Source organism: Cladophialophora carrionii (assembly GCF_000365165.1).
Source record: "Cladophialophora carrionii CBS 160.54 unplaced genomic scaffold supercont1.1, whole genome shotgun sequence".
Classification (NCBI taxonomy): Eukaryota; Fungi; Ascomycota; class Eurotiomycetes; order Chaetothyriales; family Herpotrichiellaceae; genus Cladophialophora; species Cladophialophora carrionii.
Window position 1 is genome coordinate 3,675,796 of NW_008481816.1, and position 24,654 is coordinate 3,700,449.

At 54.5% G+C, this 24,654-nt stretch overlaps 11 protein-coding genes across 11 annotated transcripts; 6 read left to right on the plus strand and 5 right to left on the minus strand.

Annotated features, from left to right (window-relative positions):
- Positions 1 to 61: 61 nt before the first annotated feature.
- G647_01306 (uncharacterized protein) lies at positions 62 to 1,189 on the plus strand (the record flags this gene model as incomplete). Its single annotated transcript, XM_008724706.1, has 2 exons — positions 62 to 158; positions 219 to 1,189. The coding sequence occupies 2 exons, from the start codon at positions 62 to 64 to the stop codon at positions 1,187 to 1,189; spliced, it is 1,068 nt and encodes a 355-aa protein (XP_008722928.1).
- A 494-nt stretch (positions 1,190 to 1,683) lies between these two features.
- On the minus strand, positions 1,684 to 2,317 carry G647_01307 (uncharacterized protein; the record flags this gene model as incomplete). The annotated part of the gene is made up of 3 exons (XM_008724707.1): positions 1,684 to 1,970; positions 2,039 to 2,174; positions 2,228 to 2,317. The coding sequence occupies 3 exons, from the start codon at positions 2,315 to 2,317 to the stop codon at positions 1,684 to 1,686; spliced, it is 513 nt and encodes a 170-aa protein (XP_008722929.1).
- A 1,257-nt stretch (positions 2,318 to 3,574) lies between these two features.
- Positions 3,575 to 4,826, minus strand: G647_01308 (uncharacterized protein; the record flags this gene model as incomplete). Its single annotated transcript, XM_008724708.1, has 2 exons — positions 3,575 to 3,989; positions 4,048 to 4,826. 2 exons carry the CDS (start codon positions 4,824 to 4,826, stop codon positions 3,575 to 3,577), a joined length of 1,194 nt encoding a protein of 397 aa, XP_008722930.1.
- A 412-nt stretch (positions 4,827 to 5,238) lies between these two features.
- On the plus strand, positions 5,239 to 7,267 carry G647_01309 (uncharacterized protein; the record flags this gene model as incomplete). Its single annotated transcript, XM_008724709.1, has 3 exons — positions 5,239 to 6,523; positions 6,574 to 6,851; positions 6,917 to 7,267. The coding sequence occupies 3 exons, from the start codon at positions 5,239 to 5,241 to the stop codon at positions 7,265 to 7,267; spliced, it is 1,914 nt and encodes a 637-aa protein (XP_008722931.1).
- A 650-nt stretch (positions 7,268 to 7,917) lies between these two features.
- G647_01310 (uncharacterized protein) lies at positions 7,918 to 8,763 on the minus strand (the record flags this gene model as incomplete). The annotated part of the gene is made up of 1 exon (XM_008724710.1): positions 7,918 to 8,763. One exon carries the CDS (start codon positions 8,761 to 8,763, stop codon positions 7,918 to 7,920), a length of 846 nt encoding a protein of 281 aa, XP_008722932.1.
- A 791-nt stretch (positions 8,764 to 9,554) lies between these two features.
- On the plus strand, positions 9,555 to 10,025 carry G647_01311 (uncharacterized protein; the record flags this gene model as incomplete). Its single annotated transcript, XM_008724711.1, has 1 exon — positions 9,555 to 10,025. One exon carries the CDS (start codon positions 9,555 to 9,557, stop codon positions 10,023 to 10,025), a length of 471 nt encoding a protein of 156 aa, XP_008722933.1.
- A 2,478-nt stretch (positions 10,026 to 12,503) lies between these two features.
- G647_01312 (phosphoribosylglycinamide formyltransferase) lies at positions 12,504 to 13,253 on the plus strand (the record flags this gene model as incomplete). The annotated part of the gene is made up of 1 exon (XM_008724712.1): positions 12,504 to 13,253. One exon carries the CDS (start codon positions 12,504 to 12,506, stop codon positions 13,251 to 13,253), a length of 750 nt encoding a protein of 249 aa, XP_008722934.1.
- Positions 13,254 to 14,747: 1,494 nt separating this feature from the next.
- G647_01313 (uncharacterized protein) lies at positions 14,748 to 16,781 on the minus strand (the record flags this gene model as incomplete). Its single annotated transcript, XM_008724713.1, has 2 exons — positions 14,748 to 15,915; positions 15,967 to 16,781. The coding sequence occupies 2 exons, from the start codon at positions 16,779 to 16,781 to the stop codon at positions 14,748 to 14,750; spliced, it is 1,983 nt and encodes a 660-aa protein (XP_008722935.1).
- A 793-nt stretch (positions 16,782 to 17,574) lies between these two features.
- On the minus strand, positions 17,575 to 19,432 carry G647_01314 (uncharacterized protein; the record flags this gene model as incomplete). Its single annotated transcript, XM_008724714.1, has 2 exons — positions 17,575 to 19,319; positions 19,381 to 19,432. The coding sequence occupies 2 exons, from the start codon at positions 19,430 to 19,432 to the stop codon at positions 17,575 to 17,577; spliced, it is 1,797 nt and encodes a 598-aa protein (XP_008722936.1).
- A 626-nt stretch (positions 19,433 to 20,058) lies between these two features.
- On the plus strand, positions 20,059 to 21,697 carry G647_01315 (uncharacterized protein; the record flags this gene model as incomplete). The annotated part of the gene is made up of 2 exons (XM_008724715.1): positions 20,059 to 20,569; positions 20,619 to 21,697. 2 exons carry the CDS (start codon positions 20,059 to 20,061, stop codon positions 21,695 to 21,697), a joined length of 1,590 nt encoding a protein of 529 aa, XP_008722937.1.
- Positions 21,698 to 22,393: 696 nt separating this feature from the next.
- Positions 22,394 to 24,391, plus strand: G647_01316 (uncharacterized protein; the record flags this gene model as incomplete). Its single annotated transcript, XM_008724716.1, has 1 exon — positions 22,394 to 24,391. The coding sequence occupies one exon, from the start codon at positions 22,394 to 22,396 to the stop codon at positions 24,389 to 24,391; it is 1,998 nt and encodes a 665-aa protein (XP_008722938.1).
- Between the last annotated feature and the right edge of the window lie 263 nt (positions 24,392 to 24,654).

A 24,654-nucleotide genomic window follows, 5' to 3' on the forward strand; every position in this document is an offset into this window, starting at 1 on the left:
AGAAGATGGTTCTGTGAGGATTCTCGTTTCTTATCCTCGTCCTTCCGTGTTGCACGCCACCATGGTGTTGCCCTCTTTCGCAGATGTACTGCCCGTCAAGCAACTTTCTTCGCATCAGTATGCTCTCACTCTTGAAAATGAGTGGTGTATAGGCACAGGTGAGACTCAACAATACTCCAGCTGGCTTGGGCCAGGAACTTACGAACCCTGGGCCATAGTCCCCAATGGAGGCTACGTCACGTCGGCGTTCCTCGTCGTCGCGCGAATGCACATGTCCCTAACCCACCGCGCCCGCTCCTCTCCACACCCGATAAACCTCCATCTCGAGTTCTTACGGCGCACGTCCGTCGGGCCCGCGATTTTCACGGTGAAGGACGTGAAACTGGGCTCTCGCATATCGAACCTACATATCACTCTATCCCAGAAACAAGACGCCAGCAGCGATGAAGGCCCCTATCAGGACGAAGCGCAGGGGTACATCACGATGAGCAATATAGCCACGGAAGAGGGGTTGAGTCTCGACACGCAATACCCCCTGTACCCTCCCGCCTTGCCAGTGAACGTCTCCCTGCTGGCCTCCCAGGGCCAGGACGAGAACTACACCCACCGCGCGTCTGAACCGTTCCCCTCCTTCCGACGCGCCGCGCAAAACATCCAGATCTTCCTCGTCCGTCCCGAGAGAAAGCCCGCGCCCGACAGATCGACAGGGCGACCCCGCGCGATGGTCGAGCAATGGGTCCGCTTCACGCCGAAAACACAACGCTTCGACGGCGCCGTGGGCAGGTGGACGAACGATGCGCTAGGTTTCCTGGTGGATATGTTCCCTCAGGTCGTGGAAAGTTACGTGAACCCTTTCGTGGAAGAGGCGGCAATAGGCCAGCACACTCAATCGGATCTGAAACAGTTTCTCTCCTCGAATGAGCCGAGAGCAAAGTACTGGTATCCTACTCTGGCGTTGAATCTGGACGTGAAGAAGCTCCTCCCCGACGAAGGGGTGGAGTGGCTTTTCGTCCGGGTGAAAGCGAAGGTGATCAAGAATGGACGCTTCGACTTGGATATCGAGGTTTGGGACGAACAGGGAGAGTTGGTGGCTAGCTCGGTCCACGCGAGTTTGGTCATGGATGCGAGTAGAAATATTTCGAGGAAGAACGGGAGTGGGAACGGCAAGAAGAAGGATTCAAAGTTATAGGTTCCAGTGTTGCAGGCCGGTCAGCTCGGCTGCGTTTTTGCATAACGATGCGGCAATATGGAAGACGATGTCCCTCTTTACATGCTTGCAAGCTCGAAATGGGATATACCAACCATCTAGACATCTGGTATAGTGAGCCGAAGTTCCTACAAGGTCTGGATTAGACGACCGTGGGCCCGCCTAGCATTTATACACACCATTTGCTACACAGTACTTGTAGGTTGAAGAAATGGCATGGGCACGCAACCGTAGATAAAAAGCATATCTTTGTGGATCCCCTTTGTTTAGTAAGATGGACTGGATTCGTAGTATGCTATATGCTCACTTTTCGACAGCCTCTCCTCATATCCTTCACACGGTCAGACGCTTCATTTCTCATTCCTTTTTCGTCTGTCACATAGTGCTGTCATCTGCAGTGTCGTCGCTCGTGCCTCATAACTATATTCTCCCTAGTTCGTCTCCTCTCCTTCGCCACTGACGTCCAATTCCCTCATCTAGAGCAGGGCGGCAACACCCAGTCCAACGACGCCAGCAAAGCCAGCCCACTGCTGCTTCAATGCAGAAGCGGCACCAGTGTACGATGCACCAGGTGGGGCAGCGCTGCTCACGGCCGTGTAACTCGCAGGTGCGTAGCTGGTAGTCGTTGCGGGAGTTGCAGGCGGAGCAATGGTTGGGGACGATGTGAAGGTCGGTCCAGCAGGCGGAGCAGAGGCGCTGGCGGTTGGCAAGGTGATGGTGATGCCTGCAGAACCGCAGTACTGTTGCGCAAATGCTAGGGTCGCTGTCGAGCTGCAGGTCAGTCGGGGCTTTCAGAAGGGAAGAGTGCAAAGATCGTTCGAGAGCACGAACCTGCTTGGTCAGCGGCGCTACAAGCTGTGCTGATGCATGCTTGTACATCGGTCAAGAAACTGGTTGCCGAGCAGACGCAAGCGGCGTCCGTGGCTGCACAGCCTGTACCGCCAATGGCGTTGAGGGCGCATGTCACCTTCAGTGATGTAAGCTCGTCTGTCCGACGCCGGTGTGGAGGCCCGTACGTACCGCACACGATGGGAGAGTCGACAAGTCTTGCGAAGCTGCAAGATGGAGGAGAGTCGAGATGCTGACGGCCGCGATGGAGAAGAAGCGCATTTTGACCGCTGGTTTGCTGGTTTGCGAGTATTTTAGTTCAGAGAGCGTATAACCTGGCTGGATATTGCGTCGATGGAGCGGCCGTTCAGAGGAACAGTCCAGGGTGAGGTGAGTGTGAAAAACGAATGTTCGATCAGAGTCAGAGAGCTCAGGTACTGAATTACCGTTGTGAACCTGCGATCGAAAAGAGCTAGAGAAGCAGAGCAGGTCCGATCCAAGGTTTATAGCTTTCCCTGTTGTCACCGAGTGGTCTTCGGGCTGCCTGTCTGTACATGGATAGCTTGATGGCCACTCGACTAGACTTACCGTGAGCTTTAGAAGCTGCCTTTTCAGGAAAGGACGTCGCTTCCAGCATTGCGAGTGCGAGGCAGTCGAACCCCTCCTAGGCAAGCGTTCGGGTTGCGTCGTAACCGTCGTGCCTGGGAAGCTTCGCTGGAATCCCGTGTCCAGCTGGTCCTGATGCAAGCCACGATATCCGAGCAAATAATGACAGCAGAGCACGGCTGCATGTCTCAGGCACACGATGAGCGAGACTGGACGCCGGGTCCGAAGCCGACAAATTGAGAATCGGTCAAGTCGACAAGAAGCGTTTGGTGCCGTGCTCGCTCGCCACCAAATCATGCTCCAATGATCGAGGGGTCCTAGCGGGTGTGGAACGATCCCGAGAGAAGCTCCACGCTGGCTCTCGGTGGATACTGTAGGCGGGCATGCGGGGTAAGAGCACCCACCCCGAGTTTAACTTGACAAGCGCCATAACTAATGACTTAGCGTAGCCCAGTCGTGCCCACTCTTTCATGCAAGCGTAAATCCGTAGAAAGGTGCAATGGAACTTATCACAAGCCTTACAGTTTCTTCTTAACAACGATAAGCTTAGACAGCAATCAGGTCTCCCTTCTTGAGCATTGTAAGCTGATTGAGGATCTTCTCTTCTGTGGCGCCCGTAGCCACAGCGTCCTGCGGGATAATTAGCTCGGGTATCCCCCTGTATCTTGTGGCAGGCACAGGACACCTTTGGCCACGGATGCCAAAGGGCGGCTGTCGCGCTACGCGCTACGGCAGTCGCTCGCCGCAGGGACCTCGATGTGCGAATTCTCATAAATACACGCCGAGAGTTCCGTGATGTACTCCGTACTTTGGTGTGGGAGACTCTGTTCAACCACACCCGAGTGGATGCAGAACCCGGTGGGCATGTGGTGATCCGACATTGCTGCAGAGTGAGGCAGGTGAAATAAGCTTGGTCATGGATGTGTCGTATGCTCAGACACTTGGTATAGGATGTTTCCAGGCCTGATAACCGACCCATGCCTGGAAGATGGAAACAGCAAGGCCGAGTATTCCGAGAATGATGGCGATGACCACACCAACGAGCGTCGCCATCATGACATGTCTGGCGCCGCTTCTCTTCTCGACCCATTTGTCAACCATGCTGCGCGGCGTCGGATTGAGGAGCTCGTCGTAGAGGTCCATGAGCCTAGAACAGAAATGCTGGTAGATGATATCATTCTCGTCGTCGGATCGGTGAGGGGCGGACTCAAAGCGCAAACAGTCAGCGTCAAAGCCGGCTTTGGAGACCAGGGACCGCAGGAGAGACTGTGACTGTAGGTCCGGCGGAAAGAGAATTCGCTGGACAGAGTCGAGGGACTCGAGCGTCAGTTGGCGTGGAATGTTTCCTCTGCAACGGTCAGCCTGCACTGGGTATTTTGTTCGGAGTGACTAGGGGCGGCACCTACAATTCGATGGCTTGGCTGAGAGAGGCATTCGTGGAGATAGATCGGCTCGCGATCAGGTGTTCGGTCAGAAAGGCTGTGTGGTGGAAGATCAGCACCACTCCGAGCTTCTGCTCGAGCTTCAGATGTTCTCTAAGATCGCTCGTCGGTCGGAACTTCAGGCCGGCGATCTTTTTGAGTCTCTGTGCCGTCAGGCTGGCCTTGATCTCCAATGAGCTGCCTGTATTATCTTTCTCGCTAAGCGCTGGGTGGTTTGTCTTCGGGAATGCTTCTGTCAGGAACTGAGAGAGCGAGATCTCCCCGCGCCACGGCAGAGGTCTTATTCCTAGCTCGACCGAGTCCGAAAATTGCCTTTCTGCAGAGCAATTGATCATGGTCATGGCTCTGACCGCGAGACAGACAGCCCTGTCCTGGTCAGTAACGGGTGGCATAGGAGCATTGCCGCTGTCTCGATTCGAGAAATAGTGCTGCGTCACCTGGGAACGGGGCACATCAGGCTGAGTCTTCAGCACTCGAATGATCTCGAACACATCCTCATGACTTCTCAAGGCAGGATGATTGCCGGGGAGGAATTCAGGGGCGTAGCTGGCCGTAATGTCCTTGTAGAATGCAAAATATCGGGCCAGACGGTGGGATCGTGGCCATGGGCACTTCGGCGGAATGCAGCCTTGTCCAGCTCTGCACCGCAGACAAATCTTCCAGCTCCAGAGCACCTCGCACAGTTGCTGAAGGTGTCTATCTGACACGTCCTCCAGAGGGAACGGCGACCGCGAGAATACCATTCTGCTTGACAGAGTGCGAGGCCAGGACGGCGGGGGGCTTGTCGAGCACTGTTGTCTTGGTCATGGATGCCGAAGACTATTCTCCGTTGAGGCGCAGCTTGTGTTCAATATGCCTTCGCTATCATGTGAGGCCCAGACCATGTCACGCTGGCTGCTGTTTGGCTCTCGTCATTCGCTGCCTCGCTGTGCTGAGCTGGCTGGCCACCAACATCCAGTGGGGGCTGTGTCCGCTGCGCGGAGCCACGGCGCCGAACAGCCAGTCCATGTTATCTTTCCGTTGAAATATCATACGCGCTCCTCCCACTTCTCCGTCAGGAAACGGAGGAGCGCATAGGTGATGAGGTCTCCTTTGAGACATTGCTGATGATCAGTCTGAGGGCTCCTAGAAACTCGGAAGAATATGAGGTCAACCATGGGCGGTGTTCCTCCTGAAAGCACGACCGGTCCCCAACCCGCTCCAATCAGTACGTCGAGGGGAGATACGAGCGCGGCCTTCGATGGAGCTGCGGCCCCCTCTACAGACTCTGGCTATGGCAGCGCGTCACTGACGCCGCAGCCCCTCGAAAAGACCCCCAAGCCATGTGATGTTGACGGCGGCGGCAGCGCAGGCCGAGTGCTGTTTATCCCCGCCGGCAGTGGCAACTTGAAAGAGTTCAACAAGCCGGTCGACGCAGCAACCATAGCTCGGTTCAGAGATGTCCTCGAACGGGTTGAAACGCCGTTGCTCCGCCACCTGGAAAAGCGCTCAGTAAAGCGTGAACCGATGGCGCTGAGGCTGATGGTACTGGGGCGCACGGAAGAAACCGCCAAAGCCTGGATTGTGGTATTGTGCCACGAGACTGGTGCCAAACGGGCCCGAAAGTACTTCGAACAACAACATGCGAAGGACGTCATCCGACCAAAGGACTCATCCATCCCTTCCTTTGACGTTTTGGTGGTGGGCCAGTCTCCGAAGACCAGAGGCGCTGCTATCGAGGTCTATAGAGGGGATCCGGGGGCTTTCCCTGCTCTGAGCACAACACTCTGTGGCGCACCGATCAAGCTTGTCAATGACACTGAGTACCAGCTCGGAACCTGTGGGGGTCTCATCAAGCTGACCTCCCACAATGGTGATTATGCTTTGTACGGTATGACTGCCCGCCACCTAACAGATCGATTGGAAGGTATAGATCTTCCGGACTCAGCGGCAATTGCGGACGACAGCGATCGCGACAGCGACCATTGGGCCCTCGAGGACGAAGATGAAGACGAGGACCTCGGCGACCCTGGCAACCCGTTCGACGCAAGCGGGCCTCCTGTACTCGGGCCGGCCTGCGGCCTTGACGAACGGCCACTCTCTGGGGACCCGTCGCCGGGGCCTGAGTCGTGGAACAGGATCGGACAGATCATTGCTCCAAACGTTACGGAATCTCCTCGGAACCCACAGGACTGTGACTGCGCACTGATTCGCATTGAAGACCAGCATGAGTTGTACCCAAACCTCCTCGGAGGTTTGATAGGCGATCGCCACTACCGCGCAGGGGACTTCAAAGTGGGCGCGGTTGATCTTATGGATTCAGCAACACTCTCAGTCGTCATGAATAGTGGCGTGCAAGGAATCCAGTCCGGAGTGATGTCCTCTCTGCCCTGTCGAGTCTGGCTATGTTATGGCAGAGACTTTGTGGACGTGTACACCTTGAACTTGGAAAATGGCGCCGGTAAGTCCATCACGACTACGGAGTGTCCAGTTTGCTGACACCTTGTGCAGAAATTCGTGACGGCGACTCGGGGTCCTGGATCCTCAATCCATCTCGGCTTGAAGTCTACGGACATGTCGTCGCCTCTGATATCTTTGGAGCAGGTTATGTTATCCCCATGACTCGTAGCCTGGAAGATATCCGACAGATATTCGACATGGCCTCAGTCGAGCTCCCAACTCTAGTGGATGTAGCTTGCAAGGCATTGTCGACGGACTCTCTGGACGACGAATATGCGGATTCAGCGGTTCTTGCCTCATCTTCTCGAACACCAAACCGCCCTGTCAAGGTAAGTCACCACAAGCCAACGGCCACCTCACCTCTGAAATGAGGGAACATACTAACTACAAGCAGGACGATTTTGAAGCCGAAGAAGCCCCTGACGTTAAGCCCCCATTTTCCTCCCCAACGGCGGCGGACCACCCAACCATAGCGGCCACCGTCTACTCACCACAAGACTCAGGCTATGTATCTTATCAGCCTTCTGCGAGGGCGTCTCTGAGAACAATGCCTTGTAGCAGGCGCGGAACGCCTAAAGCGCCAAGAATGGGGACGAAAAGAGAGTCGAAGCCCAGCACGACGACTGATGATCCAGAAGACCTTCTAGGCTTGAGGGCGTATTTCGAGTTTGACGACGATGATACTTATGACTCAATTTTCGAGGACATGATAAACCCAGAGGATCCCGGGCAGACGCCTACTTAGGTAGCTGTGTAGTTCTGGATGGTCGTGTGTGCTAAATAATGCGGGCGGATTATAATGTGTTGGTCTAGAGGTGTATAGTCATAACGACTGGGGGGCGTTCGTACAAAACCATGAGAACAGCCCTAGGCGATGACTATATCCATCAGAGTCATGAATGCATAGGCATACCCTGCATACAAAGCCTCCATACGTGTGTCCCTCCTTACCTGGAGAACTGCCCCGGGAGTCAAACAGTTCGGGCGCATGGGAGTAGTCAGTGTTGATACGGTATTCATTCGAGAGATTCAATCAACAGAATATAACCACATTTCCTCCATCCTACATCCACGCCAGGTCTGTTCCACACCAGCTGCATACGATTGACCGGAAGAGCATGCTTATCCATTGGGTGAAAGGGATGGTTTCTTATACAGCCCTGGGCGAGAGTAGATTGAACATTGGGATCCGTCCCTTCCTGGTTGCCGGTGCAGTTTCTCGCTTGGACACGAATTCCTATACATATCCCTTCCCTTGGACTCATGGTCGTCCACAATGAAGCTTCTCGTCTATCGTTTACGGTCTCATACAGTATGTTTCCTTGGCTGAAACCTTCCCGTGGCTTACATATCATGTATCACGAAAGCCCCGTCCTTTCCCTCCGCCATTTCCCATCAGAACTTCTCCCTCGCGGGTCTCATATCCAACTCTTGAACCCACAAGTCACAGGTCTGCCGCATACAATCCAGATACAACCGTCCCACACTCTCCGCGCGTATCTTCTCTCCCAGCAAGACTTTGGCCCTCTTCTCCTTCGTCGCCGCATCATCATCACCCGCAGCAGAAGAGGCATCAGCATCCACGATTCCCCCATTCGCAATCGCATGCACAACATGCACCCCTCTAGCCGAGTACTCCCTCGCCAGACTCTGCGCCAACATCCTGACTCCGGCCCTACCCGCACCATACGCCGCATACCCGGGATTCGTCCTCAACGCGCCCAGCGTGCCCGTGAAGATTAAAGTCCCTTTCTTGACCATCTCGTGCTCCTCGCCGCTCCCAGGGTCTCCGGGACTGACGCTAGCATTGGCGCCCGGATACTGGTCCAAGAACCACTTCAGGGCGAGTTGGCTAAAGACCATCGCGCCCGTGACATAGACCTGCAGGGACTCGCCGAAGCGGGACGAGGTCTCGTCCTCGAACGCCGTCTTGTGACTATGCTTGATACTCCAGATGGCGAGTTGTAGTTTGAGGTCCCCGCCGTCGTCGAGGGAGGCCGCCCATTTTCGGACGTCGCGGAACGCGTCGTTCAGCCTGGTCTCCGTGGTGTCGGATTGGAAGGCTTTGAGCACCCCGCCGCCGGACTCCTGGGAGAGGCGGTCCGCGAGGGACGCATCGCCGCTGCGCGAGAGTAGTGCGACGGCGAGGTTCCCTTGTGAGGGACGGGCCAGCACGCGGGCGATGCCCGCTCCGGTGGTGGGACCGGCGCCGAGCAGGATCGCGAGGCCCGAGGGTGGCATTTTGGGGAAAGGGGTCGGTCCTACTTGCTCGTGTTGACGGAGAACACGGTTGGGCTTCTGTATACCCTTGATACGAAAGGGACGCAACACGTTTGGTTATCTCTTGGACGGGCCAGCTACATCCGACCAGAATACGACCTGGGATTGTATACGTCAGGGAGGAGAACCACCCCCCCTCCTCCCTTGTTGGAGATGGAGGGAAGTACGGGGTACATGTATGTACATCGTCATATCGGTAAAAGGACCGAGCATGGCGGTTTCTGGCGCCGCTTCTCGCCTCTATGTCACCAGCCACGTGGCTGGTTTTATCGAGTTATGGTTGTTCTCCCGGCATCTTAGCTAGCGTGTTATATCACTGTTGTCTATAGGTGATGGCTGTTCTCACAGCATCTTAGCCAGCGTGTCACCGTTGTCCATAGGTGACGGGCTGTTCGTGGTCTTCGGTATTTAATTGGCAAAGCTTCTAGGCACAGAATAGGCACCAACCCTCAAGATCACGGACCGCCCTATCAGCGATACGGCTTGGGGACACCAAGACTGCGGTGACATAGAACTGCATACCACGGAGTAACGAATACTGTAGGTTTATTAGCACCCGAGATACGAATACGGCCCGGCGGCAACGGTCGGCTTTGGTTAAAGTACACAGCATATCTACTGTCCGTCGTGAGTCTTGGTCGGCTTCTCCTTCAGGACCAGGACGGTCTACCGCTCGTCGAGCCCAAGCACCATATCCCATCTCATCTACAAAATTACAATCGTTGCTCTGCAAGCTGAAGCTCCCTTCCGAGATGTCAGCCACTGAACAAGAAGATATCAAAAGAACGTTCCACGGCTCCTGCCACTGCAAGTTCATCACATACACCGTTGCCCTCCCCCAGTCTCTGCTCGACAACCCCAAAGGCGGCCGCTGTAATTGCACAATCTGCCTCAAGCAGGGATTTACGGAGATCCGCCTCCCGCGCTCGGACTTCCACCTGATCTCACCGTCATCGCTCTCTGAGTGCAAAGACTATCGCATGAATCCTGAGCACAACGTCCACAAATACTTCTGTGGCACCTGCGGCATCCATGTCGCCGCGGAGGGGAGCTTCGAGTGGAAGGGAGAGACGGTTGAGTTCTTTCAAATCAACGTGGTGACGCTGGAGCAGCCGCAGGAGGGCTTGGATTTGAGTCAGTGGAAGATGTGCTACTCGGATGGACGCCACAACAACTTTGAAAATATCAGGGATGATGTTCCATGGCCGGGCGGTGTGCTTTGAGGAGCACGAAGCTAGAGAAATCAGGTTTGTGCCTATGGCTTAGGAACGAGTAAGTGTTGTCTTGTTGGCCTAAATGTGATCCGCCGGTCTGTAATGCTGTAGTGGGAATGTGGCCCGTCAGACTGCTAGGAGCAAATGTATGGATGTGGATATTGGACTACTTCTCCGTGTGGTGGGAGCGCGCCAGTGCTAGAGCAACCACGAGCATGCTGAGGATGTTAAGAGGCTGATCTGCGCAGTTTTCTTTCTTGGAAATGTCGCCAGGTGTGCTTCAGAGCATGCCCATCTCATTGAAGAACGTGGTCGACGTCTGAACACGGACAGTTGAAACCGGGTAACCCATTGCTCTGCTGGCTGATTCTTCCCCGAATTGGGCGCCGATGTGAAATGTGTGATTCTCAGGACTGCTTCTTTTTGGAACAAGGGAGTACGAAGGAACTGTGAATGATTTACTTGTCATCTTTTGTGCTGCCTGCCCTTGCCTCGACAGGGTTATGATCATCCACTAGACGTGAATCGGAATGACTTTTCACTGCCGCTTGTAGGAAGGAGACTAGTCGAGACTTCGTCATAAGAGGGAGAGCTCCTTCCTTGGACCAGCTGGGCCAGTACTGGCGGAGGACCTGGAACAGGCATCACCTTGAAGGTGTGGACAGCCGAGGCACAAGGAGGCCCGTTCGTAGTCTGCGCCCTAAGTAGCAGCCCTGATTTCCTTGATGAGCCAAATCAGGCGTGGATGGCAATGTCAGGGGAATCCAGAGTGCCCGCGGACGACAGGGGCTACAAACTGGACCAGAGCCATCGATGACTCTTGCAATGGCTCCGTGCTGTGAAGTTGGTCGACTTGCCGTAAGGCGGAACAGGCACCATCTCCGCTGTAGTCAAATGAGCCTCCCCCCAGATCCTTCCATTGACCTGGCACGGGTAGGTAGGCAGAAGCACGAATCTGCCTGCGCCCTTGGTAGAATAGTCGCGGTGATCTTCCGTGTCGGTCACCACCACGAACTCCGGTGGCGACCAAATCAGGGGGTGATCCGACGTGCCGGGGATCGTCGTCCCGATTCGTAGACGGTTGTGCCGGGAGTGCATTGCTGAGGCCGCAGAGTCCTGTACGAGTAGCTTTCGATCGCGAGGAGCAGGTGTTCCCCGGCGCCATCTGATTCATGCTCCGATCTGTGCCCCACTAGGTCCAGCTTTTAACATCGCGGCATCGTTTGGCGAAACACCTGGCAACACCACGAAGGGTTAATGGATCAACCTGATACGCTCAGAACGGTAATAGCATTTCGGTCTGCTGAGCCATTGCTCTGTATCTTGAGTGCTACTCGAAGCATCATTTATCGCCTCAAACAGATTCGCAGTACGCTAGATAGGTAAGTCACCGAAGCCAACAGATCTTGCGGCTATCGGTCATTTGGAAAGAGACCCAATAAGAGTGTGACAACTGTACCAAATTAGGGCGTGCGTTCGATCCGCTGCTCTCTGCACGGCATAGCGACTGCTCGGCTTCCGTCTTCTGATTGCAGGGTTGGTGTCGAGACCACAGCGATCTCCACGGCGTCGATTGCCGTTGTGGAGCGGCTCGGGGATACATTCACACATCCCCGCGCAAGATGATGTGAGGCTAGAGCGACGGGATGCGGTCCGTCAAGAAGCAGGAAGCGATGAACGCTCAGGACGGCCGCCCGGGAGTCTACCTCTGAGATACCTTCCCCAGAACCGAAAGTGATTCTCTCCCGCCCATTGGCCTGGATGACGGGAAGCTCGGGGACGTTTAGAGGATGAGTTCAAGTAACGTGCCTGTACCTCCGTACACGACGTAGAATTGGGTCTTCTCCTGGGGGAGCTCGAGAGAAGGCTACCTGCATGCGCTTGAGCAGGGATTCGGCTGCCAAACCAATCCAGGTGCTCCGCCGAGCTGTGGTGTGATGAAGACGACGAGCGCAAAGGGACCGAGAACAAGAAAAAGCTGAGCTCGCAGGTACGTACCTCGAGCCCAGACGCTAAACCGCCATTTCCGGAGAGGTTAGGCGCGAAACAGCTGATCCCCGGCGCCTAACCCGGGTCTTAGGCACGCCTACAGCCCTAAAGCACGTCAATGCAGGTCCTTACTGGCTGAGGCGCGGCTGGTTCCTTCTCCGCTGTCGTTCAGGGCAAGCTCTCGAGTCTTGACCGTCGCCTCTCCACCAGGGCAGGACCCCACCGGAGTTACATGTACTCGAGCACTTTCACACACTTCCACAAGCCCTGCGCCGCTTCCGTCTGTCGCAGCCCAGATGTCGCACCTGTCGCTTGTCTCTCACCTCTTCTGTCTCATCGCATATACAAATGGGCAGTGCAGGATAGACAAGCGATCGCCCTTGTTGACTCATTCGTCCCCGACGCCGCTTTGAAAATCACTCGACGATCTATCTCTGCCCTTCTCGCTACCTACTGCTTTCCTTGCTGCTCATATCCACGAGCCATCTTCGCGGCAACATGTCTTCCAAGCCCGTGTCCACCGATCAGTCCCGGAAATGGAGCGCCTCCACGTCCTTCAACCTGACCGTCCTCATCTCCGGCTCCGGCACGAACCTCCAGGCGCTCATCGACGCCTGTGGGCAAGCTCCTCCCTCGAAAGATAGGTCCGCTTCGCGTCGACCCCTCCCAAACGCTCGCATCGGCCACGTCATATCAAATCGTAAAGAAGCCAAAGGATTGGTTCGTGCCCAAGACGCGGGCATATTCACCACGTACCACAATCTGGTGCAGTACAAGAAGAAATTCCCGGATTCAGAGGCGGGCGTAAAAGCTGCGCGGAACCAATACGATGCAGACTTGGCTCAGAAGATTCTCACGCATATCCCGTGCCCGGATTTGGTCGTCTGTGCAGGCTGGATGCATATCTTGTCCCCAGGCTTCATCAACGCGCTAGCCTCGGCCCACGTGCCCATCATTAACCTACACCCGGCATTACCGGGACAATTTGATGGCGCAAATGCCATCGGTCGAGCATACGAGGCATTTCAAAGGGGCGAGATCTCGAAGACAGGGGTCATGGTCCATTATGTGGTCGACCAAGTCGACCGAGGAGCGCCTATCCTGGTCAGGGAGGTTGAAATCAAGCCGGGAGAAACTCAAGAAGAACTCGAGGAAAGAATCCACCAAACAGAATGGACTTTGATCGTCGAAGCTACAGGCAAGGTGCTAGCGGACCTCGAGGAGAAGCGGAGACGTGAAAGCTATTGAGCGTCTCTTACCGGACTCAGGCAGAAGGGCGCGAGGGCGGCAAAGTCGACTTTTACAGGACAAGCGCGGTGTTTGGTACGGAAATTTGCACAATCTCGAACACAGGGAGTAGATGGATCTCGGCATGAGGGGTGAAGGGGCCGGGCAAGTAGCTTGATCCCAAAACCCCTCTGCCACACAAAAGTCAAGGGAAGGAATGCAAGAGCTGAACTCCGGTGGGTATGTGAACCTATGAGTGGAACGAGGATTCACCCAGTGCTTATGCTTTGAACGGCCGAATGAGATAGATGGGGATGAGAACACAGTGAAAGAATGAGAGTAGACACGGGATTTTCCGGAAATCGGCCTTCAGCTACTGTAAGCAACCTTTGAAATGGAAGAAGAAATACTGTACCTTTCCGAGTTATCTTCACCATATATCTACCGGTACCATTGGTCGTGTGTTATACCACACACATCACAGCAAGGCAGGCCCACGGGTCGTCCTTAAAAGCACCCAACACCTAGCCACAGCTATAGCCGAAGCCGTAGTGATCGGCCTAGTACGGGCATAGCATAAGCATAGCCATACCTAGGGCACAGGCATGTCGAACTTTATGTCAGGCATGAGTTCCCACGGCTTCCCACACACGGTACTCCGTAGGTATGTACCTATTTCTGCACATTCAAAACCACCTCCCGACTGGAGTCGACACATATACTCCGTACTGTAGTCCGGAATACACATACTTAGCTTTGCTGGTGTGCCCCTCAGGAACCGAATGACAACTGTACATAACGTCGTTGTACTCCCTCCGTCCAGTTCCACCAGTTCAAGGGACACCACATGCAGTAGCCTCATACTGTAGCAGAGACTATGTTACTACTGGAGCTGGACAGACAGTCCTGGTCGGGCGTACTGTATCTCGCTTGCTCCCTTTCACTTTCACTTTCACCTCCTATCGACTCCTCGCTCCCTCCCTTAATTTGTACCGCGGCCTCCCAAAATGGGTATATACGGGGTACATACACCCACATTCACTTACTCCCGCACACACAGTTCTGTTGATTGTGATTTGCTGCGGAGAAAGCAGAGAATTCGACGCGTTTCATGGCATGGCATGGCATGGCATTGCGTTTGGCAAGTCCTCAGAACGAGGAGGACACCGGAACATACGGTATGTACGCTTCAGTCCAACTACTCAAGTATTTTCTGTAATAATTGCTGTGGTTCCGTTACCCGCACGCGCAAAGGGTATCAATTCTCGTCTCGTCTCGTCTCATCGCTATCCTTTTTCCTAATCTCTCAGAATCACAAACTCCAAAAACATAAGTCGCTGAATAGAACTCTGCCCAAATTCTCGTTTCCATCCCACAGAGTCCTGAATCCTACCAGTGCCGCACCTGATCGGACTGAGCCGCCTGCGCAGTAAAAGCAAGTCGGATTCTTGGCCACAAGAATCTCAAGTCGACTTCGATGCTCCTTTTCCTGGGGATCAGGCGGTTCGAGCGCCACTACCGCTTTTCCTTCACATCATCCCCTTCCACAGCAGGAGCAGGCGAGTCTCGTTGTTTGCCCTTTTCGTGTTCTGCTGCGCCATCGACGTTACGATCATGGAGAATGCTCTCCGTGTTGACCTGCTGATCGTCAACTACATCGCCATGATGCTCATCTCGTCCCCCGTCCATGAACTTGTGCATTTCCCTCTTGTACCGACTTTCTTTCAGGGGCCCATCCTCGCCGGCTTCGGCCCTCGCGTTTAAATCCTCTTCGTCAGAACTGCTCAAGCTCGACATGCTCAGGTTCTGCATATACATGACGGATTTCCCTCCCGTACTTGCTTTCTTCTTCTCAGTCTGTTCTTTCTTGAGGGCCTGTTGGAGCTCCGCGTCGGCTTGGCAGTCGAGTGTTTTGATCTTCAGGCCGGGAAGGTTTGCGCTGAGGTATTGATGTAGAAGAGGGAGCTTTTCAGCATTGGGTCGGTAGGTACCGCTGTCATTGTCGATTATGAGTTCGTAATGCGTCGGATCCGTGTCCTTTTCGGGTCTAATGTTGTTGCCGGTGGGTTGAGGTCGAGGAGAAGAAGGGGCCTTGTTTGCTTGACACGTGCATCCTAACCTTGAGCATAATTTACTCGTGCACCCTTGACTCGTGCATGCTTTACTCGAGCCTTCCTCATTGTCCTTCTGTTCTTCGTCGGGCGGTGTGGATGGTGGATGTGTTTCCTTCTGAGGATCAACTGTCGCATCGTTCTTGTGCATCTTGGCATGCTTAACGCGTCGGACGAAGAACTCGCCCGAAAAAGCGATATAGATGCTCACGTCGCTGTGCATGGTGTGTTTGCTCAGCAAGTCGATTCCGAACTCCTTTCCCGTTTCTGTGAAACGAAATTGGCCATCGAGGGTCAACACGTATGTGAAGATCCGTCCTCCTTCGTCGTAATGTACGAAATCAAGGAACTGCTTGGTCATTTCGAGGCATGGTTCGGCAAAGGAGCCGTATTTTGTCGTGCGATCGTAGTTGTAGATTCGGCTGTGCTGATGGTGCAAAGCGCGATTCAGGAGGCGCCCACGGATGCTGTGTGAAGTGAACATGCCGGCTACAAAGGGCCGGAATTCGACGTAGCGGTGATAGAGCTCTGCCGGGACAGGGCCGCGAAATTGCATCTGAATGGATTGGAAGCTGTCGCTGAGTTAGTGTCTGTAATGGGAAAACGTTGACGGAGTCGCTCACTTATAGCGCTCTACCTCCTTCCCGTCTTTGCCTTGCTCCGTGTTTTTGGTACCTGTTATCCGCCCGATCAAGGGCGAGTGGTGTTGCGACCACGGCAAAGGGCCGATGGTGTACACACGACCACCGTTCTCTGCGTCCGTCCTGCCTAGATTCTCCACGCTGACGATAAGATCTCCATGTAACTTGACTCTCCTGGAGATGAGAGCGGCGCATCCACGGAGCGTGTAGGCTCTTTTACTCCCCATGCGCTTCTTCAGCTGGAATTTTTTGTGCGAGAACCCTTTCCAGTTGTCGTCGATATGAGGCACATCGACGTGAACATTGCCGAGCCGATCATCAGAGTCGGCGGGATCCTCATCGTACAGTCTGCACTTCATATGAAAGCCGTTGGCGGGAATATTCGCAATAATCCATTCCGTCTCCCACTCCGGGTCTGTATTTCGATGTATCGTGGGCGTCCTCAATTTCAAATCTGGATCCTGTTTGTGCCTCTTAGGCAGGTCCGTCTGGAGAATCGCGAGAACATATGGGTCGGACGACAGAGTGCCAAAGTCTGCAAAGGGCAGATTCTCCGCTTTGTGGAATGTAATCTTGACCGTGTAACCAGGCGGTGCTCTTGGAACGGGCGTGTCATCGAAGCCACCCGCTGGCCCCTTCTTCTCTTTCTTCTCGGAATTGTCGGCGCCAGCTGCGCTGCGATATACCTGCTCGAGCTTCTCTGTTTTGTCGGCCAGTTTAGGCCCGAGTTTGTCGGCTTGGTGAGGGATCACCCCGTCCTTGCGCAGGACGGGTGCCTCGGAATCGGTGTCCGCCATTGAATGGTGCTCACTTGTTGCGGTTGATCTCTAGGTCTGGAACGCGTGTGCGGGCGTTGATTATGATGGCATACCGAAGCTAAATAGGCGCATTGACTGAGGATATGACTGTCCACAATAGGTAAACATACAATCACGCAAGATAGACGAAGGAACGAGAGACAGTATGAAGGATTGCGCAGGCAATTATGGCAGTTCGCTTAGCAACGTGAATCCGCAGGAGCCCAGTTTAGGGCGCCATCAGCCCACAGCGGCATGGTGGGTGGCAGGAGCGAATGAGTTAATTAGGCTTTGGGGGGATGGCTGACGCACGCCTGTGGGCTTCCTCCAATGAGTGAGTTGGGCTTGCGGAATTGCCTATGGAGCCCGTTCGCCCTTGACTGGGTCTCGGACGGCAATAAGCATGACAGGGCTGGCTCTCCAATAAAGCTTGGCCGAAAGCTTGGTACTAGCTGGGGTTCAATTTCCAGCTGCTGTGGCATTGCCTCATGCATCGGAAGGAAATCCTGTCGACGGCATGGGGGACGCGCAATCACCAGTCACGACTGACATCATCCTCTGCAAGACGCAGTTGAGCATCGAATGCTGTCAATTCGGAGCTACGACCCACGGGACACTGAAAGCAAACATAACGACTGTGGTATTCAACTCCCTCGTCGCTTGTGGCGGGGGCTAAGCAAGATGCACAGTCAGAAAATCCGAGACACGACATACTCCTTCGCTTCATGCAGATAATACCCCGTCAACGCCAGCGCCATGCAACATCGAGACCAAAAGTCCATCCGTGCTGCGATCATTCTTCGTCAAGTAATCTCAAAAGCAAATCAGAGCCCGGCCCAGTAAGGCTGTCTCGCATTTCCTTTTCTGAAACAGCGCTTACCACCTGCTTGTCGTCCATTCCTCCTCTTCCTGATCTAGAAGGCGTGTTGGTTGGGGTCAGCAGACTTGACGTGCGCCCGGATGCTTCTTGCACCAGGCCGAGCGTCTCCAGGCTAGCCACCACATCCCGAAACTCAGTGTTCTTGAGCGGTTGCAACAATCCTTCGTCACGCTTACACAAAGCAGCATATTTTTCGAACAACTCTTTAACGGTAGGTACTTTGGACCACGACTTGGAAGGAGTGGTGTAAGGATCACGGCGGAATCGTCGGTTTTCCGAAGCCACCAGCGAACATAGCACCGCTTTCTGTTGCAAGTTGAGTCCGCTTAAACGAGAAATAGTCCCATTGTTGAAGATGCTTGCCGCGATCTTCGCCACATGTGCGATTGTCGCCCTTGGTGCCGTCTCAAAGGTGAGCTGTCCGAGTGCTGAGCGCTGGTCCCTGAGAGGTGATGGGAAACCGATAGTGGAGGGCATATTGCGGATTTCGCTGAGAGCCGTTTTGGTCGGTGTTATGCTCTGTTCCTGATTCATCTTCATCAGGGTTTCCTGTTCAATCTGGTCAATGGCACGACGGACCAGACCGAATGCCTTTCGCAGATCACCGGTTTGAGACGATATTTTCTTGCCAGCTAGCTGAACAGCTGCGGGGTGCATCAAGGGGATGAATTCCGAGCCAGCCGCTGTCCTGTCTGGTACAAGAGATCGAAGCTTTCCGCAGATGATGGTCGAAATTTGCTGTGCGGAGTATGGCAGAAATGGTAGTAGTTGTGGCTTGACATTTCTCAGCTTCAAACGTGGCAGAAACCGATCGGTCAGGTCCAGAGCGTTGGCGATGCCGATCAGAATGAGACAAGAGGAGGGATGCATAGCCCATTCGAAGATGCTGTACAAGACATCGCAGTCGCGATGGAGCAGTGTGTCAATCTCGTCAAGCAACACCAGATACATGCTGGAGTTCGCCTTTTTTGTCGTGAAGAGTTTTGCCAGGCTAGTCTTGCTTGACTTGGCATTGCTCTTGGTTGAACAAAACGCGTTGCTGAGTTGGACGAGGGCCTCGCTGGAAGATTTTAGCGAGACACAGTTGACGATGGCGGTCCGGACGTGTTGCTCCGAAGATTCGTGGATGATCTCTTGGACAAGTGCACTTTTTCCAGTGCCGGGCGGCCCGCTCACATATGTGCAGCCGCCAGTCTTGGATTCAAGAGCTTTGGAAATGAACTTCCTTAACTGGCTCCGTTCTGCCTCTCGTCCAATAATCTTTCCATTACTGGCTTGGGTGAACAATTGTCGAGCTCGGGAATACACATTTTGTGACTTTGGTGTAGATGATCGCGACGATTGAGGCGTAAGAAGCCCACCCGCAAGGCGGACGCGGTGCTTCGGGGTACTGGGAGTGACAGCAAAGACATCCTTGAAGCGAGCAGCTGTTGGAGTTGAGACATCAAACGGTGGCAGGTTCTCGTCGGAGGGCCGAGTATCATTGTGGACGAGGTTTACAGGACTGTCTTGGACAGTACGCTGCGACCGTCTGTTACGTGTCGTGACAGGGCTTGTATTCGTTTCTTGCCCAGCAGATTCTGGAGATGCATCTTCATATATCTCGGGTACTGAGCGTCGCGTTCGTCTCTTGGGAGAAGGAGCTACATTCGCGACATCTGCAGACACATTCGGTCAATTGCATTCACAGAATCCCAAGGGGTGGGAAGCTTTGCGTACCTTCTGTATCGAGGACCTTGCGAGATCGCTTCCCAAGCACTGTAGCAGCCATTGGAACGGGTCGTCGCTGCTTTTGTTGCGGTGGTGGTGGTTGTACGAGCAGCTGAGGAAGGCACGAGGAATGCGGATTTAAGATAATGGGAAGGCGCGACTCGCTCTGTCATTTGAAAAAGACGCGTTAAGTGGGAAGGCGCGACTTAGCGTGCAGGCGAGATTTAGCCGCGGCTTCCCAGCCTTGCCCGCAAACTTCAGCCACGTAAGACCCCACGCGCCGTGTCTGTGGTCTGCACTCCGCCGTAGAGCTGCATGGTGCCTGAGTCTTGGCGAGTTTGGCGTCCACCGTGACCGTGACCGAAGCCGCCTGTTGTCATGTCGGCCCGGTGAGTTTTCGTCATAGCCAGCGGTGCCTTGTGGCTCTCCATCACTTGGTGCGCTGCCTCGTGCTTGAGTCGCCTCACAACACCAGCAGGGTGGCTACTCCAGTTTGCTCTGACACATGGCATCTTCTACCCTTCGCTACTTGCTTCTTCGTCGTATTTCGCAATAACGACGTCTTCCACTCTCATATGAACACTTTCCTCTAGCCAACGGCCCAACCAGGGGAGTCATTTAACCAACTGCCTGCAACCACCGGTCTCCGACGCAACTGATTACCACGAACCGAACCTCCCTTCTAAGATGGATGAAGCCATTGCCACCGTTGTCGCGGTCTGCGGGACGACCCCAGAATTGGCTGCACAATACGTTCAACTCGCTGATGGCGACCCCAATCAAGCAGTGCAATTGTTCTTCGAAAATGGTGGCGTTGACCTAGCTGGACCGCCCTCTGGGCCGTCGTCGCGACCTCCCCCTCCCTCAGCCTCACATCACACCGGCGACGCGAGTGATCCTATAGACATCGACGCTGAAGACACCATCTCAGACGACAATGATCCCGAAATCACTGGTTTTCGAAAGACAACACAAAGATCAGGTGCAGCCTACGAAGACGATGAGGCTATGGCACGCAGGTTACAAAACGAGATGTACGGTGCGGGCGATACGGAGGAAGATGTACGGGCCCCCATTGCTCGGCAAGCCGAGACGTTGGTCGGGGGATATGGAGGGGGTCTTGCAGCAATGGGTGGCCCCACATATTCTTCAGCTGTAGAAGAACGAATGCAGGCTATTGAGAGGAGACGACATCAAGGTCAGTACCGCAGTCGTCATCGCGCGGTGGTACACTAACGCAGAGATAGCCCGCACCGGGATTTTCAATCAACATCAGCCAACGTCCATCTGGGATCAAGGTGCTTATGCCAGTCCAGATGCCCTCTCAGAATCCACGGGTGGAGCATCTGAGGCCTCTGCGAGATCGACTCGACTTGCCAGACTCTTCCAACCACCGTGGGATCTGATGTACAAAGGCGAGTGGGAGAATGCAAGAGCCGAGGGCAAAGAACAGAAGAGGTGGCTACTAGTTGACATACAAGATCCTTCAATTTTCGACTGCCAGGCACTGAACCGCGACTTGTGGAAGAACGAGGGCATCGTGGAGACTGTTCGGGAAAACTTTCTGTTCCTGCAGTACAACAAGGACGACCCCAGAGCGTCACAATACGTTCAATACTATTTTCCGAACTACGAGATTGCGCGCGAATACCCTCATGTTGCCATCGTCGATCCCCGAACAGGCGAGCAGATCAAACTCTGGGCACGCAAAGTTCCTGCCGCCGCGGAGTTCTTAATGCAACTACACGAGTTCTTGGACCGATACAGTCTTGATACGCATGCTCGGAATCCAGTCGCAAAGCGGAGGTCCGAAGCTAAGAAGGAGAAGCCGGTTGACCAGCTCACGGAGGAAGAGATGCTGGAGAGAGCGTTACAAGCGAGTCTCGCCGCACAAAACGAAGAGCAGAAAGCGGCGCCGGCAGAAGATCCAGATGACTTGACCCGAAGTGTGGGAGACTTGCGAGGCGCTCAAACGGTGGCAAATAACGATTCAATGGACGTCGACAAGAACGGCACAGAGGAGACCGCAGAGGCGGCCGATTTTGCACAGATCCCGTCAGATCGTCCTCATACAGAGCCGGCTGCAGGACCGGGTGTTACTCGAGTGCAGATTCGGCACCCAGGCGGCCGGATTGTTCGACGGTTTGCAGAGCACGATCCTGTGCAACGAATCTATGAATACCTCAAGGCTGACCCACTGGAAGGCAAGGCCGGTTCTGTTTTCGAGTTGGTGTCAATGGGCAAGAACCTGATGGGCGCTCGACATGAGACCATTGAGAGCGCCGGTCTGAAGAATGGAACGGTCATGGTGGAGTTCGTGGAATAATTATCGTGGGGGTCGCTACTGGGAGGTGTCTGCACCCCAGCTTCTTTCTAGAGCTGCTATTGAGCTGGTTTGACATGGCGTAGTCTCGCCTGTGCGGTTCTGAGATAGGATCGAATAATGAGACGACATGAGGAAAGTTCTCCCAACGTGTTTCTGAGGCTGGGATTGGATTCCATCATCACTGGCTGTCACAGTAGATTCCTCGGTGACGCGTGCAGCCAATCGGAGTGACCATCAACAACCCGGAAGGGAAGCTCGTAAACACCGGTTGTCGAGGTGTTTCATCTGCACCTTGATTACGGCTGAGCTCCGACCTGGACACGGGCGCGATCCCGACACGAGCGACGCGATCCACGACGTAACGAATCTAGACGAACGGTTGTGCGAGCAGTCGCGAGAGGAAGTTGCGGGCAGTGCCCTTGCACATTGCCGGCAGCAGGACTTGCCCTGCCCAGTGCGCCCCTAGGAATTGCCAGTGCGGTTTCCCCGGCACTCGACGTTGCACATAGAATTCACCAGAACCTCACGACCTCTCCAGTGCGCCTTGAGTCTGCGTCCTCATGTGAAATAAGGACGCGAGCGCGCACCCTCTCGACCCCAGTTCTGCGCCCATCTGCTCCTGCAACCACGACCTCGACTGCGACACTTGCAGACCCTAACCTCGAGTAAAAGGCGGAGGGGCCCCGTCGCAGCACAATGGACCCGGAGGAACTCTACACCAAACAGAATTGCATCGGAGGTGGGAGTTTTGGCAAGGTATACAAGGGAGTGGACAAGCGAACCGGCCAAGCGGTGGCTATCAAGGTTATTGACGTTGAGAATGCCGAAGACGAGGTCGAGGACATTATCCAGGAAATCTCCATCCTGTCCGAACTCCAGTCCCCCTACGTGACCAAGTACCATGGCTCCTACCTGAAGGGTTCCGATTTGTGGATTATCATGGAGTTCTGTTCGGGCGGCAGTTGTTCAGACCTCATGAGGCCGGGCCTGATACACGAAGACTATATCTGCATCATCATACGCGAACTGCTCATGGGCCTCGACTACCTGCACTCTGACAAAAAACTACACCGAGACATCAAGGCAGCCAACGTTCTGCTGGGTCAGAATGGTCAAGTCAAGCTCGCCGACTTTGGAGTGTCGGGCCAACTCTCCGCCACCATGACCAAGAAGAATACCTTTGTGGGCACGCCTTTCTGGATGGCTCCGGAAGTCATCAAGCAATCTGGGTACGATCACAAGGCAGATATCTGGTCACTCGGCATTACAGCTATCGAGCTGGCGCAAGGAGAACCGCCTTATGCAGACATCCACCCTATGAAAGTCCTGTTCCTGATACCCAAGAACCCCCCACCACAGTTGCAAGGCAATTTCTCGCGCACGTTCAAAGACTTTGTCGAGCTATGTTTGCGGCGGGATCCCAGAGAGCGGCCTTCTGCGAAAGAACTGCTGAAGCATCCGTTCGTGAAGAGGGCCAAAAAGACGACATACTTGACCGAGCTGATTGAGAGAAACGAAAGATACATGGCAACCCGCGGTGGCCGATCGTCCGACGATGAGGACGAAGAGGAAGATGTGCGGCCAGCATTCCATGAACCAGAAAATGAAGACCTGTGGGATTTCGGCACAGTGAGGCCGGTCGGCGGCCGGGGAGCTGGACTTCGACCCATGAACGACTCTGCTGCTAATGCGCGAGCTTCAGCAGAACCTGTTGCTATTGCCAAGAGCAAGAATGACTGGGACGAAACTGTAAAAGTGCCCTCGTCGCCGCAGAAGTCGCCAGTGAAAGCTGCATTTCCACCTACGCCAGCGAACATACCATTGCCTCCGTCACCAGTCAAGGTGACCACATCAGCAGCCACCGAAAAGCCTATCCCGTCGGCATTACCACTCTCGGTTTCGGCGACACCCAAGACGCCGGCTGTTCCATTGACAAACAAGGCGCTGCCTGCTCATCCGCAGAGAGATAGCCCAGGGTCGAATGAATACAACAAAGCATTCCAGGCCCAGTTAGCAAAGGACATGGGATTCCTCAAGCTTGACGTGGGAAGTAGCCCGAAGACACAACCAGCCCAGGCACAAACACCTCCAGGCAAGAAGGCACCAATGGTAATTCCCGAAATTCCACCCTTCAAGGGAAGACCGGGAAGAGGGGAGGCACTTCAGAAAGGCCAACAGACACCGCCATCTAAGGCTGTCCTATCGTCGTCGTCGTACACCGGCGAATCTTCAGCAGGCCCTGCCTCGATTGCCAACCAACAGCCACTGCCTCCGCTGACGACAAAGACCAACGGTTCGCAACCTTCAGAACCGGCCACACCGACCAGTACATCCTCGCGGCCAGCGGAGGAGCGGACAGACCAGGAACTTACTGCTTTGAACTCAGTCCTGATCCCCGCACTCGAGGCGTCAATGCACCGGCGAACGTATATGCTCAAGGAACTTGCACGGACGAGCAAGCTGAGCTCCTCGGCAGCCGCGGAAATGCACCAACATCGAGTCCAGGCACACGAAAAGGTCAGAAAGCTTGCTGCAAAGGCGGCAGGTGTATTCTACGAGATTCAGAAATGCGATGAGGAGTGTCCAGTAGGGATGGGGGGAGGAGTGACCGAGTTTCTGGAAGGTTTTCTGGAGGAGATACTTGTGAGGGTGGAGGCCGCCGACGAGCCTGACCCTGCTCCTGGAAGGTCGTAACTGGAGGGACAGCACGTCGATTTCCTATGGGTTAGCCCACTGTATGTTTACCACATGAGCGAGGATGGCGGCGGGTGAGAGCCATAGTATGGTGTGCATGGCTAGAACTGCATCGTTCACAGCCTCGTCGTACCTTTTCAGCCTTATGACGCGTTGTACGAACAGACATTGATCAAAGGTGACGACGCGTATTTTGAGACAGATGAAACTGTTGACACTGGTCGTTTCCAGCATTGCTGATGTAGTCATGTGTCCCACTTGAA